The sequence below is a fragment of the Arachis hypogaea genome, chromosome 13 (genome assembly GCF_003086295.3).
Source record: "Arachis hypogaea cultivar Tifrunner chromosome 13, arahy.Tifrunner.gnm2.J5K5, whole genome shotgun sequence".
Lineage (NCBI taxonomy): Eukaryota > Viridiplantae > Streptophyta > Magnoliopsida > Fabales > Fabaceae > Arachis > Arachis hypogaea.
This window is the reverse complement of record NC_092048.1, coordinates 30,567,922-30,588,078: the sequence shown is the minus strand read 5'-3', so window position 1 is coordinate 30,588,078 and position 20,157 is coordinate 30,567,922. Positions and strand designations below refer to the sequence as shown.

Sequence of the window (20,157 nt, the reverse complement as noted above, 5' to 3'; positions counted from 1 at the left end):
CCATCAGCATAATCTAAGAGAGTAAAATCTAAAATAATATAGTTAAAAAGTTATGGCCTTCCGTACATTTTTTGCTCTTTGAAATATTTCACATTTAAAAAATAACCAGCTTCAAATTTTAAATGTTACTACTTTCAAGTTCAAGCATATGTTGCCACTTTAAAATCGTTCATATGTGTCTTCATTTAGAACGAACTTTTTCATTGACAAAAAACAAGTTGGAAACTCAAATACAACTGATTTCATGTGAAATTTAGTTAAGAATTGTTTGATAATTTAACATGTTCGAATAAATTATCATCTAATGATGTTTAACTATCAACTTCACATGAAGACAACTGCACCGAAATTTCCAACAAAAAAAAAAAGAACAAATTCTATGAAAAATTGTATCTTCTACAACATTCACAAACAGATTTACAGATCTTAAACTTTCGGCGAGTAAATGAATTGGATTTATGACAATGTAACAAAGATGTACTATCACAAGAATTTTGTGAATTCGTAGTATTTATTCTATAAAAAGAAAAGAGAACCAACTATTTTTCACTGTAAGCTTCTCACTTTCCAGTTAGAAGCCGACTCATGGTCTCAAATTGTACAAAGGCACTTATTGACTTTCCTTTAAAAAACGTTGCAGATGCAATAACTAAAAAAAATGTAAAAACCGTGTATCCAAAAGAAAGTCCTATGCATGTGGAGGACAATTAATGGATCATTCCATCGTCACTTATTAGGAGGTGCCAACTGCAGCATGTTCTGTTTTGCCAGTTGACCCTGACTTATTGATATGTCAGAAACATCCTTGGTCTTCTGGGATCTAGTTTGGTGTCTTTGATGTATTCTACACTATTACGCTATAACTTCAAATAGAATTCCAAGTTTTGAACCACTCCAGCAAATAAGACTCAATGATGAATGCAAGTATATGTTACGATGGAGTCTTCTGTCTACGATGCAAGGCATGCTTGAGAACTTCACAGAAGGAGACAACTATACCAACTGATGGACCGGCGCGGCCTACACGGGGACCAACACCTGTGAATAGCCCTCTCAACCCTCCATCCCTGTCCCAAGAAGAAATGTTCCAACGTCAGTCCAAAGCTTATGTGCTAAATGTAATGATATGGGGGACCAGTCATCAGCTTATAAAAATGCAGCTACCTCCAAATCTCTCTCAGTGTTGTTCTTGCTGTCATCTTTAATGCCCTTTCACGATCCTTCTGTGAAAATGCAAAAGGGATCATGTTAGACAACATGGAATACTCAAAGGCTCAAACTATGTGTTCATTATTAATGTGCAGTAATTAAATGCATACGTTCTAAAATAAAAATTAGTAATCGGGACGGGGAAAAAGAATTACACAAACCATTACAAAAAGTTAATGCAAAGAATAATTTTTAATCATCATGCATTAAAGAGGGTCAATTATGCAACTATACAGGTTTGTCACAGACAAACCAAACCTCAACAGCTTACTAATGCATAAATATTCCAGCTGCATTGCACTTGCATTCAAATTTTCATCATTTTATAAATCCAATGAACATAATAATGCATATAAAGGTGGACATTTGAAAAGTGTCCCCAAAGACCCAAAAATAATCATTGAATAAATCCATATTACGTGTATACATGGCATATCTAATTGTGTCTACGGCTTAGCTAACTGGAGTTAATAGCCAAATCAGCATAATGATGCTGCAAGTTTGATTTTAGCCAGCAATTTGTGCTGTATCTAATTTCAGCTAGTTAGCTACTTCTATTGATGAGCTACCCAACCCGGTGAGGAGCCTGTCTTGGCTGGTCAAACAGGTAAACACTAGTGCTAGTCTGCCTGGCAGACCTGACTAGAGGTCTGTCCTGGCTGGCAAGACACTAGGGCCAGTCTGCCCAGCCTGACTTTGCTAGAGGCTTGTCCTGGCCACCCAGGCTCTAGGGCTACTCTGCCTGGTCAGACCCGACCAAGGGCGTCTCCTGGCCAGCCAGACACTAGGGCCAGTCTGCCTGACCTTATTCAGCCAAAAGCCTGCCTTGGCCGGCAAAACAGTAGGGCCAGTCGGCCCTGCCTGACCCAGGCAGCGTCCTGTCCTGGCTTAGTTATCATCTAAAAGCTTAGTTTTAAGAAACCACCTCTATTTGTCGTGGAGTTTTTGCCACATCAAGTGGACATGTGGCAGCAGCTGCGACAGTTCCTGCAACAAAACCAGCAGTAAAATTTGCCCCAAGGATAGTGGCTGCTGTTGCTTCATCACCCCTAAGGCCAAGAAGTTTTTTCCTTATCTGTAAAGAAGCTGTATGGTCAAAATAAAATAAATCAAATAAGCAATACATTTTATTCATTGAATATAGAAATCCTACTGGCTCAAGGGTTAACCAGCAAATTCCAGAGTAAGGAACATCGCGAGAAAGTTGAGCACCAAGGCCAGTCCACCAATAACAGTATCTATGTACTGTTAGAAAAACATAATCAAAACCACAATAATTATTAATCGAGGTAACAAAAATTATAACAGATATAATCATGTGCAACAGTAATAGCATACTATTACGACTTTGAAGAGATCTACCATAAAACGTATTAACTCAGAATGAAAAGAGAGAAAAATGCCAGAAGAGCACTTACAACTTTGAAGTCTCTCTGTACCCCTGATTGGGTTGATGGCTCCAATCAATGTCTTAAATCTGTAGCAAAATCATGCAATGAATCCACATTTTAGGATTTCAAATCAACTACCTGCATGCGTGTCCTTGCAAGCTCTACAGGATAACACGAAACACAAGCCAATGAACGTGCAACTGATCCAGCAACTAATGGAACATAAGGTGTTAAGTTTGGAGCATTCTGAGTAGTAAACTCCTCCATGAAGTTGCGAAAGATGTCATAACAAGGCATATAAATCCCAACCTGTTGGACAACGAAAATATAAGGGCATTAGCATGTAACTATATGTTGGACAAAACAGATTGTAGGCAAAGTATGAAGTAGAAAACGGATTTCCAAAAGGAAAGGGAGCTTACAGTTGGCACAGCCAATGCTAAACTTGGGAAATAAAAAATTTTAATTTCTGTGTTCACGCTTGGAAAAGACTCATTACCGTTGAAAAATTAAGTAAAAAATTTTTTTTTTCTATCAATTTTATCCTTCATTTCTTTCATAAAAATATATAAGTAATCATATAATTTTTACAATAATTTTTTGTATTCGTTCTAATTTTTTTTCCATCTCAAATTTGTTTCAATATTTTAATTTTTTTTATTATTTTTAATATTTTTTTTTGTATTTTGATTTATATGTTTTTTATTATATTTTTTTATTTATATGATAAATACTTTTATATTTTTTTTAGTATTCTGATATTATATTTTTATTATTTTTTTATTTATATGACAATTATTATAGATATAAATTTTTATTTTTATTAATTTTTATGATATTTTTATTAATTTTTATTTATATAATTTTTTTTATTTTTTATTGTACTATATTTATGTTGTGTATAAAATTTTTTATTTTTTTATTTAGTTTTATTCATATAAATTTATTTACTTCTTATTGTAATTTTTTGTTCATATGATATATGTTGTTGATTGTAGTTATTATATATTATATTTGTATGAAAATTTTTTCTTTTTTTTTTATTTTTTATTGTACTTTTCACTGTACTTTATTTTTTTTATTATATACTAATTATAAGTAATAAAAAAGTTATAAATAATAAAAATTTATAGTCTAAAATAATACTAAATTAAAAAATATTAACAGTATTAAAAAAATTATAGAACATTTTCTTTTTATTTGACATTATAAAATATATAATATTCTCTTTTATATTTTTATTTTTTATTATATTTATTTTATTTATATGATAAATATTTTTTATATTATTTTTTTAGTTTTCTGTCTTTTCATGTATATTATTATTTCTTATTGTTTTTTAGTTCATGTGAATTTTTTTGTGATATTTTTTATGTATTTTATTAGTGTTGTATCTTTTAATTTAATATTTATTAGTGTTTTTATGTATTAAAATATATTTTCTCAATTTTTATATGTTACTTGAATTTAGTAAGTAAATATTAATTTTATTATAAAATGATGTCTCTTAATAAGATTTATTCAAATATCTAAAGTAAAATGATAGGACAATATAAAAATTTATTTAAATTAATGTCTCTTCTAATAATTTTTTATCTAAAAATGATTTTGAGTAATATAATTCAAATAATATTTATTTTATTATAATCCATTTTGATATAAATATTGCCAAACATATATCATATTAACACAAACTTACTTTTCATTAAAATTAAGTTTACAAAATCAATTTTATGCAAATTCTTCTTTGCAAACTGTAATCCAAACACACACAAAAGTGGTGTCATTTGCATTTGATATGAAGGTTTTGGAGTTAAACTCCAAAATGGTCCCTGAGATTGACGTCGTGCACTAAAATCGTTCCTGAGATTCCAATTGCACCAATTACGTCCCTAAGATTGAAAAAAGTGCACCACATCCGTCCCTGACTCATTTTCCATTAACGACGTGATGACATGACATGATGACGTGGATTGTAAGTAACACATGTCACTTCATGATTTGGCCATGTGTAATGGTATGATGATGTGGTGACCAGTGACACATAGCATGCTGACGTAGATGGTTGTGCCACGTGTCACAGTGTTATTTGGCCACGTGTCCGTTTGTACCACGTGTCGCAACAGTATTCGTTCACGTGTCATCCATTATGTCATCGTTGTAGATGCACCAAATTAGTCCCTCACTTTGTATTAAGTGACTCATTTTAGTCCTTGAAATTGAATATCGTGCCCCAAACTAGTCCCTTCACTAGTTTTTTCTATTTTTTTTAAATTTAAAATTTTTAATATCTTGGATACATTAATTCCAATTCTATTTTTTCATATATCATTTAAATACAAGTGCTTTCATAAAATTTTTTAAAATTTTAGTTTTAATTATATAATTCTTTTTAATAATTTAACATTAATAAATTTTGTAATATATAAGTATGTTATTATAAAAAAAAATAATTATATGATTGATTAGACACATCTTTTCTCATAAAAAAATATGTGTTTTTAACAAGAAATTAATAATTAAAATAAACATTTTTTTCTTATGAAATACACATTTTCGTTATGTGTAAATGAGCTAGATTGAAGGCGCTTCAAGCACCCTCACTACCATCTCCGACCTCTGTAGTATAGACGAAAGAGGTCGGAGATGGTAACGTGAGAAGCTTGAAATGCCTTCACGTCAATTTCAAGATGGCGGTTAGAGGGTATACGCAAGAAAAAAAAATATTTTATAAAAGCACTGAAAGAGGTCAGAGATGGTAGTGAAGGTGCTTGAAATGCCTTCACGTCAACTCCAAGTTAGCAGTTAGGGTATTCCGCAAGAGAAAAAATATTTTATAAAAGCACTTTTATTTGAAGAATATGTGAAAAAATAGAATTGAAATTAATACATTAAAAAATATTGAGAATTTTAAATTTCAAAAAAAAATGAGAAAAACTTGTGAAGGGACTAATTTGGTGTACGACATTCAATTTCAAGAACTAAAATGAGTCACTTAATGCAAAGTGAGGGACTAATTTGGTGCATCTACAACGATAACATAATGAATGACACGTGGGCGAATACAATTGCAATACGTGGCACAAATGGACACGTGGCCAAATAATATTGTGACACGTGGTATAACCATCCACGTCAGCATGCTACGTATCACTGGTCATCATATCATCATACCATTATACGTGGTCAAATCATGAAGTGACACGTGTTACTTACAGTACACGTCATTATGTCGTTAATGAACCCTAAACCCTAAACCCTGATAAGGTACACTTTTTTCAATCTCACGTAATTGATGTAGTTAGAATCTCATGGATGATTTTAATGCACAAGGACCATTTTGGGATTTAACTCAAGTTTTTGTTATTAATCTCTTTAGACTTCAGTTCGTTTTTCCTCTTCCCAAATCACCGATCCAAACATAGTCTTAGATTAAGTTAAACCCCTAAATCAGTTTTTGTTTATGTTAAACTTAAACCAGTGCCGCTGTTGTTTGATGCTTCATTCCCATTCGCAAAAGTTAGTCATCTTCAGACTCTGATACCCAACTTGCGAACCCATCAATTGGGTCCATAAAGTTTTCAACTTGACGAGTAAAGATTAGTGCTTGCTCAATCCCCGGTTAGTTTCGTCATTCCTTCTCTTTTCTTCTTTGATTCTCTTGTTTCAATCCATGTTTTGATTTTTATGTTACTTTACTTGGTTTTTCATCAAAGAGAAAAGTTCACGAGTTTATTTAATTTCAAGTTGGTAACTACTTTCATTAGTGTTTTATGCTCAGAATTTTGGGACTGAGAGTTAAATGCAGTAAGATTAAACACTAGTACATTCAAATAATTCAATTTGCATTGTTGGTTTTTCCCTTTTATGAATGACAGGAATTGTTCCTTGTGATTTTGCTGAAAGATTCTTGAGGACCTTTTAAGATGTTGGCAATTGATCCTGGAAAGAAATTATCTTTCAATAGATTGATTAGCAATGGTGATTTGGTTATAGTTTATGAAAGGCATGACAACATGAAGGCAGTAACAGTGGCTGAAAATTCGGTACTGCAGAATCGATTCGGTGTTTTTAAGCATTCCGAATGGATAGGAAAGCCATTTGGGTCTAAAGTATTCAGCAATAAGGGTGGTTTTGTATATTTGTTGGCTCCAACACCAGAGTTATGGACTCTAGTGTTAAGCCACAGGACTCAGATTCTCTATATTGCAGATATTAGCTTTGTTATCATGTACTTGGAGGTTGTTCCTGGTTGCTTGGTTCTTGAATCTGGCACTGGAAGTGGATCTTTAACTACTTCGCTTGCAAGGGCTGTTGCTCCTACGGGACATGTCCATACGTTCGACTTCCATGAGCAACGAGCTGGATCGGCTAGGTAACGAACAAGGAAGATGATAGTGATATTCTTAATTTCCACTTACCTCATGATTGCAATTTTGTGACCATTGCCTGGGAAACTTAATTCGAATGCATTTGAAGTTACATATTTGTGAAAAAATATTCCAATGTTCAATCTCTTCGTATTTTGTATGCATAAGTTGATGTTTAGTTGGATTAGTTAGGACTCTACTTAACAGGATTTAGCATTCTTGAAGGGCTGAAAATGTCGATTTGAAAGCTATTGATAGTTAGATTCTATGTAGGTTACTACTATTTTCTTGACATAGAGTTATGCGGAATATAGAAACCATTCCACCATTCCGGTTTGATATGTTTACTTGATTGATTTTCTTCTTCATAGGGATGATTTTGAGAGGACAGGTCTAAGCAGCATAATTAGTGTGCGAGTTAGGGATATTCAGGGCGAGGGATTTCCGAATGAATTTGCTGGCTTGGCTGATGCCGTATTCTTGGATCTACCCCAACCATGGCTTGCTATTCCCTCAGCCGCAAAAATGTTAAAACAAGATGGTACATTGTGCTCATTCTCTCCATGTGTTGAGCAAGTACAGCGATCATGCGAAACACTTCAAAACTGCTTCACAGGTTCACTCTCTCTATATTTTACAACTTTTGGTGCCTTTTCTATGTCTTTCAAGTTATAATTCCTAAATAAATTTTGTTTTTATGTTAAAGATATAAGAACATTTGAGGTGCTGTTGCGCACATACGAAGTTAGAGAAGGGAAAATGGAAAACCTTAATGGAGACAACAATGGGTCTAATGGTTCTTCTCTGCCTTGCAAGAGGAGGCAACGTTCTGGCGGAAGCTATGCGCCAGACAGTACTGTTTCTTCGGTTATGGCTAGACCTTGTGGCGAAGCTAGAGGTCACACAGGTTTTTTGACATTTGCAAGACTTAAATGCCTCTGATGAACATTGCTACCATGTCCATCCATTTTTGTAGCAAGGAAAATACGCTTTCAATTTAGTGCCTCCTTTCAGTTTGGCTATCATCATCATCATTACATAATTATAATGTTGTGATATTTCTTTTTTGAATTTGAAGGAGATTTTATTTATGTAGTTATATTTTTAGTAGGAATCAGACCTTTTTCTTCTTTTGTTTGTCTAATTCTTATATTTTGAGATTATTCAATTTGTTAGTTCTTTCTAGGATGAGGATCTTTTGTGTGTCATATATTCACTTGAAAATGTCACAGAACAAGAGAAACACAATATTGAATTATCAGCATAAATAACAATAGCTCTTATAATGATAAGATTTGTGCCTCTATTTTATAACATGATGCTCTTATTTTAGAAAGGAGCAGAATAAAGTTGTGGATCCCTTCTTCCTCACCTCAGGAACAATCAATTATAAAAGCTGTAGAAAGAAGCATTTAAGGGTTTGTCGTTATTTAATGAATTGTTGTATGTAGAATGCGAGATTTAAACCCTCAATCAATCCAAGTTAGTTAACTACTTAACTGAGTAATGTTTTTGTTGACTCGTTAGGCAGCATATTATTTTAGATAAGTTATATATTTGAGCAAGTAGTTATTGACAAATTTTAAGATGAGAAAAGATACACGTTAATAATTATTTTGCAGACATTCTAGATGAATTTATCTCTCGGTACTATTATTAAATCTAACAGTAATTCTTATGGAAAAATTTTCATAGATGACCCAATGATTTCTGTTAGTATTAGAGAAGTTGGCTGAGTCATGAGCAAAATGTTATCCACACACTACGGGAATTCTTGTTTTTTATCCACAGATCAAGTTACGCGAAATTCAAATTCTTGACACTTACTTAAGCGGACTAGTGAGCATGGTTTTGAAAATCGGATCGGACCGGCCGGTTTAACCGGAAAACCGGGAACCGATTACCTAACCGATCCGGGTAATGTAGAAAACCGCCTGGCAAAAAACCGGTAGAAAAATCGGTCGAACCGGCAGTTAACCGACGAATCGGAAGAACTGTCCGGTTTTTTGGCGGTTTAGTGGTTTGCAACTTCAATGCCAAACGACGTCGTTTTGGCTTAAAAAAAAAAAAAAAAAGACAAAGGCGTACGCGAACCTAACCCTGTAAGCTGTAACCCACTATGCCACTAACTAACCCTAATCTGAGCTACCCTTTCTTCCCCTTTCTTCCCCTTTTCCCTAACCTAATCTGAGCATTCGGCGCCAGCCTCCTTTCACCCACCAAGGCCACCATTGCCACCCACAACCAACCACAGCAACCGCGACCACCACCGGTCGAGCCCGCCTGTTCTGTTTGAAAAAAAAAAAAAATAACAGGGCATCTGAGTTTAAAAAAAAAAAACATATGAATCCAGTTAAATATGCTTCAGGTTCAGTTTTTCAAGTCGTGTTGAGTCTCGAACACTTTTATTACCCTTTCAATCTGTTTGTTGCTTCTGAATATGTTCTGATCTTGATTTTTGTTTTTGATTTTCTATGCTGCCTGTTCTGTTTGCTGCTTCGGTTTGCTGCTTCATGAATATTTTTGTTGCTTCTGAATGGAAATAGTTTGAAATTTTTATTTTACCTGAATCAGTTGATTTCTGTGACTGTCAAGCTGCATGAACAAATTACATATATTATGAACAATTTATTTTTTTCTCTAGATCTGTTTCCTCTGATTCAATTTTGTGTATATATGTATACATTTTTGTGTAAATTGTGTTGTTTTGAATTTGATTTGTTTTGTTTGAATGGTGCAGTACTGAAATTGATCTGGTTTTGAAACTTTAATTAAAATAAAAAAAAGAAACTGATGATCCTCTTCTGAGCTCACTTTCACCACCGTCATTCCTCCCTCGCCGTGTCTCCAGTAAGCCGCTGCTTCTTTAGTTTTGATTTCTAAGATTCTGGCTTCTGAGTTGATTTTTTGTACTAGATTCTGAATTGGGATTGTGTTCTGAGTTGGGTTGTTCCTTAATGTGAGTCTGAATTTAATTTGAATTGTTTCACTTAATTTTTCTGTTTCTGGATTTGGAGGTTGAATTATCTGTAACTCTGTATTCTGAGTTTTTGTTGTTGAAAAGCATTGAATTTGTTGAATCTAGTTAGGGTTTGGTTAGTTATAAGAGGCTTGTTGCACAATAAGAAATTTCATCAATGTGTTATTCAATTGAATTGTATATTGGCAGCCCAAAAAGGGATAATTGAATTGTATAAGAGAATTGATGTTGAATAATTAGCCTTGACTTGACAATGTCGCCTGCAAGATCTTTAATTTTTTGCAGCTTGAGTGGAAATTCTGCCTCAGTTAGTTGTTTTAAAGTTATCAATAAATTTAACTCAATCTGAATATTATCAATGAACTTTTCATCTTCAATTTTTTTTATATCTTAAATTCTATTAAAATTTTTTTACTTAAAAATTCATGAATTTAAATATATAAAATTATATATTAAATTTTTAATAATTTTATTTAATATTTAATTAAACCGGTTGAACTTCGGTTGAACCCCGGTCGAACTACTGAACCAGTGAACCAGTCGCCTCACCAGTTCATTGACCGGTCTGGTTCTCGCAACCTTGCTAGTGAGCTAACTATTAGACCAATCCAATTTAGTTAAATTTTTTTTTGGTTAAAAAAAATTCTTGTTATCGTCACTACATTTTTAACATGTGCCTTAAGCCAAACTTTAGGTTGGAATTGGAAGGATTTTTACTTTTTAGTTTTTACTCCTTATATTTCATTGAGTCAGTCCTACTAAACATTAGAATTTTTTTAAATAAATAAAATAAATATTAATATTACTGATATACGTAGTTTTCAGAGTATTTATCATTTTTCGTATTTAACTTTATCTTGTTCACAGTGTAAACGAGATATAAACCCTAAACGAGATAAGGTTACTTGGTGTCTATAAAAGCAACTCGTTTGCAGACCGCCTGACCCCACTCCTGACCCACATTTCTCACATTTCTCTCCATCCTTAGGCCAGTTTATTGAGAGTTTTGAGTTCCCAAAATGTTATGGCACGTAACCCTGACATAAATCGGATGAACGCAACCTGACATATTGCGGGAACCATCGACTTCGAGGTTGGTGCTATCTTTTGTGGTTCAAATTAATAATTGATTGTCTTTTAATTAGTGAATAGACCGGATAGATGGAATGATATTTAGGTAACACAGAGTATGTTAGTTGGAAAATATGGATCAAAACATTTATAAATAGTTAAGTTAATTTATAGTGAACTTTTTATTGATAGGGAAGACTTGTTGACAACTTAATTAGCAGAAGTTAAGTTTATTCATAGTGAAAATTTGATAAGTATGTTAGTTGGCAAATAAGAATTATAAGTACTATTTTTTCTGATGTTTATCTAATGGTTATCTAAGTTGCATATTATATTTTTTTAAGAATAGATATGAACATGCTAGATAAATTAGTTTGAAGTCTTGTATTTGTAACTTTTTTACCTTTAAACAGAGGCCTCGCCTTTTATTACCTAGGCGGGTTAGTCACACACTTGCACCTCTGGATGCTATCGTCCCTTACCTGAGGGAAGCCGGGTTTGGCAACACGGTGCAGCTCAAGAACTTTGTCTTTGACAACTCCTTGATCACTGCATTTGTGGAGCGGTGGCGTCCGGAGACCCACACTTTCCACATTAAGATGAGATGGCTCAGGGACCGAGTCCAACAGATGCCAGCCTCCGACAATTCGGACACCCTCAGGTGCTATATCATGCTGCTGATCGGTGGATACCTGATGACCGACAAGTCCAACAATCAGGTGCACATCAGGTGGTTGCCATTGTTGGCGGACTTTGGGAGGTACAACGGTCTTTCATGGGGGTTCGCTGTGCTTGCATGGACGTATCATTTCTTGTGCCATGCAGCACCTCATGATACGATAGACATCGTCGGCTGCAACTCACGTGTCCATCATAGTATGGCATAGGGGTGTACATGACCCGGTCCTGCCCGAAGACCCGACCCGAGCCCGAAGAATTTTGGGGCATGATGGTCCGGACCTGAAGTAGCCCGGGACTAACCCGAAAAAAAAGAAATGAAACCAAAGAGAGGGATGAAATTGGAACCGAGCCATAACTCGGGTCACCTGGACCTGGCCCGGTAGAGAATCATAATTCCCAAATCCAAGTGAACTAGGGCACGCCGCCACATTCATAGTTTCATTTAGCCACGAGTCATGCCTAAACCTCACGCAGTCACACCTCACAAGCCCTCTTCCACGCAGTCACACACCCTGCCACAGTCCCCTCTCAGCCTTTCCCCTCAGGCCCTCACGGCGCCACCGCCAGTCTTCCCGTCGCAGCCCCTCTGTGCCTCTCACCAACCGTCGCACTCTTTCCCTCTCAGCCCTCTCTCTGTCTCTCACCAGCCACCATGACATCGCCCATCACTGCTCCACAGCCTCGAAGTCACGACGGTGGTGCACTGCTTCTCGCCTCCCTGTGACAACGTCCCTCGATGACGACGACGACTGCAAACGGCGACGGAGCTTCTCTGACCATCAAGACCTGAACGATGACGACGATTGCTTTTGCCGCTGGTGTCTTCTTCTCTTCTCTGCCCCTGCTCAAGCCCAGGTAAATAATTAATGTTTTGAATTTCTAATTAAGGATTTGATTATTGGAATTTCTGATTAGAAATTTGATTATTAGAATTTTTTATTAGGGTTTTGATTATTGGTTTTGATTATTGGAATTTTTTATTAGGGATTTTTATTATTAAAATGTCTGATTAGGAATTTAATTATTGGATTTTGTGATTAGGAATTTCGATTATTGTTCTGATTAAGTGTTTATTATTCTTCCTTTTTCAGTATTTGATTATTGTTCTGATTAGGTGTTTATTGTTCTAATCAGAATTTTAATTATTATTCTGACTCTTGATTATTGAAACTTCTGATTAGGTGCAACTTTGTTTTTCCTGTTTAAGTGTTTTGTTCTAATTATTGCTGAACTTTTGATGTGTTGCTGATTATTGCTGAATTTATTCTTGATGTTGTTTGTTTAGGATACGAACAATGGGAGGAGGAGATAATTGTGTTTCTCCACCAATCATCAAAAAGAACAAAACAATAGAAATTGAAGCTGGAAATTTATGTGTTTTTTTCTAATGCATAATATTTTGTGTTATTTGTATGTGATTTAACTATTTGGTGTTATTAGATAATATTAGTATTGATTGTGCTTATGTTTAAATTTTATAGAATGGTTGGTTCTCGTAATAATTTCTTTAAGTGAATTTCACTATATGATAATATCTCAATATATTAATAGAAGTGATTCATATATATATATATATATATATATATATATATATATATATATATATATATGAATATAGTATCGTATATAAAAGAGAGAGAAAAGAGAGTTTAAGTATTAACAGTATAAAAGAGATAAGATTTTGTTATTGATTGTGTGTATGAAAGTGAAACTACATTCCACTATTTATAGAGGTAACATGCTTGCTTTTTCAATACCTCTTTATTGTCATTCACTTTAGAGAATGTGAACTGCCCATAATGAATGGGCATCCACATCATCACCTTATCACAACACTCCCCCTTGGATGACCATTCAGGATTATGCCTCCTTAAAACCTTACTAAAGAAAAGTCCAGTGGGAAAAAATCTTAGTGAAGGAAAAAGAGTACAATATCCTTTGTGATAGGGACTGCCTCATTAAAAATCTTGTCAAGAAAAACTCAATGAAAAAAAACCTGACCAAGAAAAAAAGAGCACAGTCTCCCCCTCTTGTCGACATCATTTAGTGTCTCGAAATCGGCGTATCCCAATCTCATGTACTAATCTTTCAAAGGAGGATTTTGGGAGTGACTTTGTAAAAAAAAATCTGCCAGATTATCACTTGAGCGGATCTGTTGGATATCAATTATCCCTTGATTTTGAAGATCATGAGTGAAGAGGAATTTGGGAGAAATATACTTTGTTCTATCACCTTTGATGTATCCGCCTTTAAGTTGAGCAATGCATGCTGTATTATCTTCAAACAGGACAGTTGGAGTTATCTTATGATCAATCAGTCCACATGATGACAGAATATATTGGATCAAACTCCTGAGCCAAAAACACTCGCGACTTGCTTCATGAATCGCTAGTATTTTGGCATGATTAGAGGATGTTGCAGCAATCGTCTGTTTCGTGGACCTCCATGATATAGCTGTTCCACCATATGTAAACAGGTATCCTGTTTGAGATCTCCCTTTATGTGGATCAGACAAGTATCCAGCATCTGCATAGCCAACTAGTTGTGACTTGGATCTATAGGGATAAAACAATCCCATATCAACCGTTCCATGATGATATCGAAAGATTTGTTTGATTCCATTCCAATGTCTTCTGATTGGAGAGGAACTAAATCTTGCTAGTAAATTCACAGCAAATGATATATCGGGTCTTGTATTATTAGCAAGGTACATTAGCGCTCCAATGGCACTGAGATATGGTACTTTAGGACCAAGGATTTCTTCATTAGGACGGAATTGATCATTTTCCACATTCAAAGATCTTACGATCATTAGGGTACTTAATGGATGTGACTTATCCATATAAAATCTCTTCAAGATCCTTTCTGTGTATGTTGTTTGATGAATAAAGATCCCATTTTTTGTATGCTCAATCTGCAGGCCGAGACAAAATTTAGTCTTTCCAAGATCTTTCATAGCAAACTTTTCTTTTATAATTTTTATAATTGTTGGAATCTCTTCAGGAGTTCCAATGATATTTAAATCATCAACGTACACAACAATTATAATGAATCCAGATGTAGATTTCTTTATGAAAACACATGGGCAGATATCATCATTCTTGAATCTGTTTTTGGCCAGATACTCAGTAAGACGATTATACCACATTCGTCCAGATTGCTTTTAGACCATATAAAGATCTTTGCAATTTGACTGAGTATAATCCCTGTGAATATTCATTGGATGGTTTAGATATCTTTAGTCCTTCAGGGACTTTCATATAGATATCACGATCTAATGAGCCGTATAAGTAGGCTGTTACCACATCCATTAAATGCATATGTAATTTATGATATGCAGATAAACTGACCAAACAACACAATATTATCGCATCCACTATAGGGGAATATGTTTTTTCATAATCTATACCGGGCATTTGTGAAAAATCTTGTGCTACAAGTCGAGCTTTGTAGCATACAACTTCATTTTTCTCACAAATACCTAGCGGTATCCAACAAGTTTTACATCTTTTGGTGTACGGACTACAGGTCCAAAGACTTCACGTTTTGTAAGTGAGTCTAACTTAGCCTTCATGGCTTCTTCCCATTTTTGCCAATCATTTCTTTGTCGACATTCTTCAACTAATCTTGGCTCAAGATCCTTACTTTCATGCATGATATTTAATGCCACATTATATGCAAATATTTCGTTGACAATTGTCTTATTTCGGTCCCATTTCTTTCCTGTAAAGACATAATTTATCGAGATCTCGTTATTTTCACAATTTTCAGGTACCTGAATGTCTTCTGGCGTTAAAACTATATCAGAATTTTGAACAACTGCAGGTGTCTTTACTATGTCTTTTTCAACAGGAATAGTATTTACATCTTTTCTCTTTCGAGGATTTTTGTCTTTGGAATCGATAGGTCTGCCACGTTTCTAGTGTGTATTTGCTTCGGTGGTAATTTGTCCGACTAGGACCTCAATTTGAATTGGGGTATTTTTTGCTGGTATATAAGATTTGGTTATCCTCTTTGTATCGAAAAATGCATCAGGCAATTCATTTGCTATTCTTTGCAAATGTATAATCTTTTGAACTTCTAGTTCACATTGCCCTGATTGAGGATCTAAATGCATCAAGGATACATTCCAATTAAGTTCCTTTTCAGGAAGCTTATTCTCTCTCCCTAATGTTGGAAATTTTGATTCATCAAAATGACAATTCACAAACCGGGCTTTAAATACATCTCCAGTTTGTATCTCATGATACCTCACTATAGAGAGAAAATCATATCCAACATATATCCCCAATTTTCTTTGATGTTCCATTTTGGTGCGATTAGGTGGTGCAATGGGAACATATATCGCACATCCGAATATTCTTAAATGGGAAACATTTGGCTGGCCAAAAGCTAATTGCATAGGAAAGAACTGGTGGTAACTCGTTGGCCTCAAACGAATAAGTGCTGCGGCATGTAAAATAACATGCCCCCAAACCGAGGTTGGAAGATTTGTTCTCATAAGTAAGGGTCTAGCAATTAATTGGAGGTGTTTAATAAGTGATTCTGCTAACCCATTTTGCGTGTGAACATAAGCTACTGGATGTTCAACACTTATTCCATTAGCCATACAATAAGCATCAAAAGCTTGGGAAGTAAATTCATCAGCATTATCAAGACGAATTGCTTTGATTGGATTTCCTGAAAATTGTGCTTTTAATCGAATAATTTGAGCCAGTAATCTCGCAAACGCCAGGTTGCGAGAAGACAATAAGCACACATGTGACCATCTTGAAGATGCATCTATCAGGATCATAAAATATCTAAAAGATCTACATGGTGGATGAATAGGTCCACATATATCATCTTGAATCCTTTATAGAAATTTAGGGGACTCAAATCCAATCTTTACTGGTGATGGCCTTAAAATTAACTTTCCCTGAGAACATGCAGCACAACAAAATTCACTAGATTTAAGAATCTTCTGGTTCTTTAATGAATGTCCATCAGAATTTTCAATAATTCTCCGCATCATGGTTGTTCCCAAATGACCCAATCGGTCGTGCCAAGTTATGAATTCATTTGGACTAGTAAACTTCTGGTTTACAATGGCATGTGATTCAATCGCACTAATCTTGGTATAATATAACCCAAATGAAAGTGAGGGTAACTTTTCTAATATAACCTTTTTATTTAAATCATGAGTTATGATACATAAGTACTCATGATTTCTCTCATTCATAGTCTCAATATGATATCCATTTCGGCTAATATCTTTAAAGCTCAACAAGTTTCTTAGAGACTTGGTAGATAATAGTGCATTATTTATTATGAATTTTATTTCTCTAGGAAACAAAATTATAGCTCTTCCAGAGCCTTTTATCACATTGCCTGAGCCAATAATAATATTAATATATTCTTCTTTTGGCACAAAATGGGTAAAATATATATTACTTTTGAGAATGGTGTGCGAACTTGCACTATCCGCAAGGCAAATATCTTCACTGTATGTCCTTGCCATTCTCTTCAAAGACAAATAATAATAAAATGAGTAGAAGTATATGCGCATAAAATTATTTTCTTGATTGAAAATATTTTTCTAAGAAGTATAGCACATTCAATAATTTTAAAATTCATAAATATTTTATTAAACATTATTTATATATATTATTCAGATGCATAGAAAATAAAACTTAACAAGAAGTTCTTTACATTATTTATTTACATGAATACTTAACAATTTCACATATTAAACTATTCCATCATTGATCAAATGGCCAATATTTCCTTTAGGATCCTCAAAGAAATCAGATACATCATAATGAGTAGTAGAATTTTCAGCATCATTTGAAACGAAATTTGTTTCCTTTCCTTTATCATCATTTTTCAAAGATGCTTGATAAAGATCGACTAGGTGCCTTGGGGTACGACAGGTATGTGACCAATGACCCTTTTCACCACAACGGAAACATTTATCCTCTGTTGATTTATTTTGTCCATTATTCCTTTCTTTATCCCACTTCTGGTGAGATCCTTTGTGAACATAATTCCTTTTCCTTCCATAATTTTTCTTGCTACTAAAACCTTGCAATTTACCTCTTCTAGGGTAATGATTTGCCGCATTTATTTCAGGAAATGGGACGGCGCCAGCTGGGCATGCTTCATGATTTCTTAAAAGCAATTCATTGTTGCGTTCAGCAACAAGAAGGCAAAAAATTAACTCAGAATATTTTTTAAATCCTTTTTCTCGATACTGCTGCTGCAGGAGCACATTCGAGGCATAGAAGGTTGAGAAAATTTTCTCTAACATATCATTATCAGTTATCTTTTCCCCACATAATTTCATTCATGAGGTGATTCGAAACATTGTAGAATTATATTCATTTATGGATTTAAAATCCTGTAGACGCAAGTGCGTCCATTCATATCGGACTAGAGGAAGTATCACCGTCTTTTGATGATTGTACCTTTCTTCAAGGTCTTTCCACATATCTGCAGGATCTTTTAATGTGAGGTATTCATTTTTCAATCCTTCGTCAAGATGACAACGAAGGAAAATCATGGCTTTGGCTTTATCCTTTTGGGATGCATTATTTTCAGCCTTAATGGTATCTCCAAGATCCATTGAATCAAGATGGATTTCAGCATCTAATATCCATGATAAATAATTGTTTCCAAATATATCAAGAGCATTGAATTCAATATGAGAGAGTTTTGACATAATGAAAATTTATTACCTGAGTCTTCCTAAAATTTGATTAGAGTCTCGTGCTGATAACGTGTTGTAAAATAAATAATTAAGGAAGATATAATAAATATAAAATAAGAAGTATAAATAAAATACTATAGTGTTAATATTTACCCATATTAATATTTACCCATATAATATCTCAATATATTAATAGAAGTGATTTATATATATATCACTAATATATATAGTATCGTATATAAAAGAGAGAGAAAAGAGAGTATTAAGTATTAAAGTCTAAAAGAGAGAAGATTTTGTTATTGATTGTGTGTACCAAACTGAAATTACATTCCACTATTTATATTTTTGAGTAAAGTATCATTTTTGTCCCCAACGTTTAGGGTAAATTCCAAAATTGTTCTTAACGTTTCAATCGTCCTATTTAAGTCCCTAACGTTTCAAAACTGACTCAATGTTGTCCTGCCGTTAGGGATCCGTTAACAGAATTGACGGCGGGACAAAATTGAGACAATTTTGAAATGTTAGAGACTTAAATAAGACAAAAACGTTGGGGACAAAAATGATACATAGAAATAAATTTTAATTTTATTCTTCAATAATGAATTTTTTACTATACATAGTATTCAATTATTTTTTAATCACATCTAAGTAAATTATACTTAATCATATTACTTTTATTTTAAATAAATTATTTTTTTTTATAATTTTACTCTTAAAGAATTTTAGTTATCATGAAATGTTTGTAGAATGACTAGTATATAAACTTGCAGAAAAAAATAATATATATACGATAAAATATAAATTATACCTTTTGTCTCTAATGTATCAAAATTCTTTAAAATTATAAAAAAAATAAATTTATTTAAAATGAAAGTAATGTGATTAAGTGTAATTTATTTAGATGTAATTAAAAAATAATTGAATATTATGTACAGTAAAAAATTAATGTTATTGAAAGATAAAATTGAATTAAAATTTATTTTTATATATCGTTTTTGTCCCTAACGTTTTCGTCCTATTTAAGTCCCTAACGTTTTATAATCGTCTCAATTTTGTCCTGCCGTCAATTTTGTTAACGGATCCTAACAGCAGGACAACATTGTCAATTTTGAAACGTTAAAGACTTAAATAGGACGATTGAAACGTTAGGGATAACTTTGGGACTTACCCCAAACATTGGGAACAAAAATGATACTTTACTCTATATTTTTTTGGGTGACATTCCACTATTTATAGAGGTAACATACTTGCTTTTTCAATACTTCTTTAATGTCATTCACTTTAGAGAATGTGAACTGCACATAATGAATGGGCATCCATATCATCACCTTATCACAACAGAAATCTGACCTGCTTATTTATTGCTGTAGGGGAGTGACCAATCAATGGATTTAGATTCTCTAAAGTTTAAATTTCATTTTAGAGAGTAAGGTGTGATCTTCTACCTTTGAATAGTTTCTCTTTTATATTTATTCTTGGTCTTACCTATGAAATAAATGGTGAGAAATCACACTTTACTATCTAAAGTGAAATTTAAACTTTAGAGGATCCAAATCCCCAACCACTTATTTCTGACGTGCATTTTATTTATTCTATTTATTTTTTATTATTATTATTTTTCAAACAAAGTAATTATGCATATACATTTTACATCATCCAGACTATATGCATACTTGTTCCACAACTCCAAATTAAATTGTACATATAATAAAAGTTTTTTATTTTAAAAAATACTTTAACTAAATTTTGAAAAATAATAATAATAAA

The 20,157-nt window shown here is 33.6% G+C and overlaps 1 protein-coding gene and 1 pseudogene across 1 annotated transcript; one reads left to right on the top strand and one right to left on the bottom strand.

Annotated features, from left to right (window-relative positions):
• Positions 1-492: 492 nt before the first annotated feature.
• On the bottom strand, positions 493-5,828 carry LOC112733293 (mitochondrial carrier protein MTM1-like; annotated as a pseudogene).
• A 66-nt stretch (positions 5,829-5,894) lies between these two features.
• On the top strand, positions 5,895-8,262 carry LOC112737916 (uncharacterized). Its single transcript, XM_025788071.3, has 4 exons — positions 5,895-6,221; positions 6,479-6,975; positions 7,342-7,586; positions 7,677-8,262. Exons 2-4 carry the CDS (start codon positions 6,527-6,529, stop codon positions 7,910-7,912), a joined length of 930 nt encoding a protein of 309 aa, XP_025643856.1. The 5' UTR covers positions 5,895-6,221; positions 6,479-6,526; the 3' UTR covers positions 7,913-8,262.
• The last annotated feature ends 11,895 nt before the right edge of the window (positions 8,263-20,157 follow it).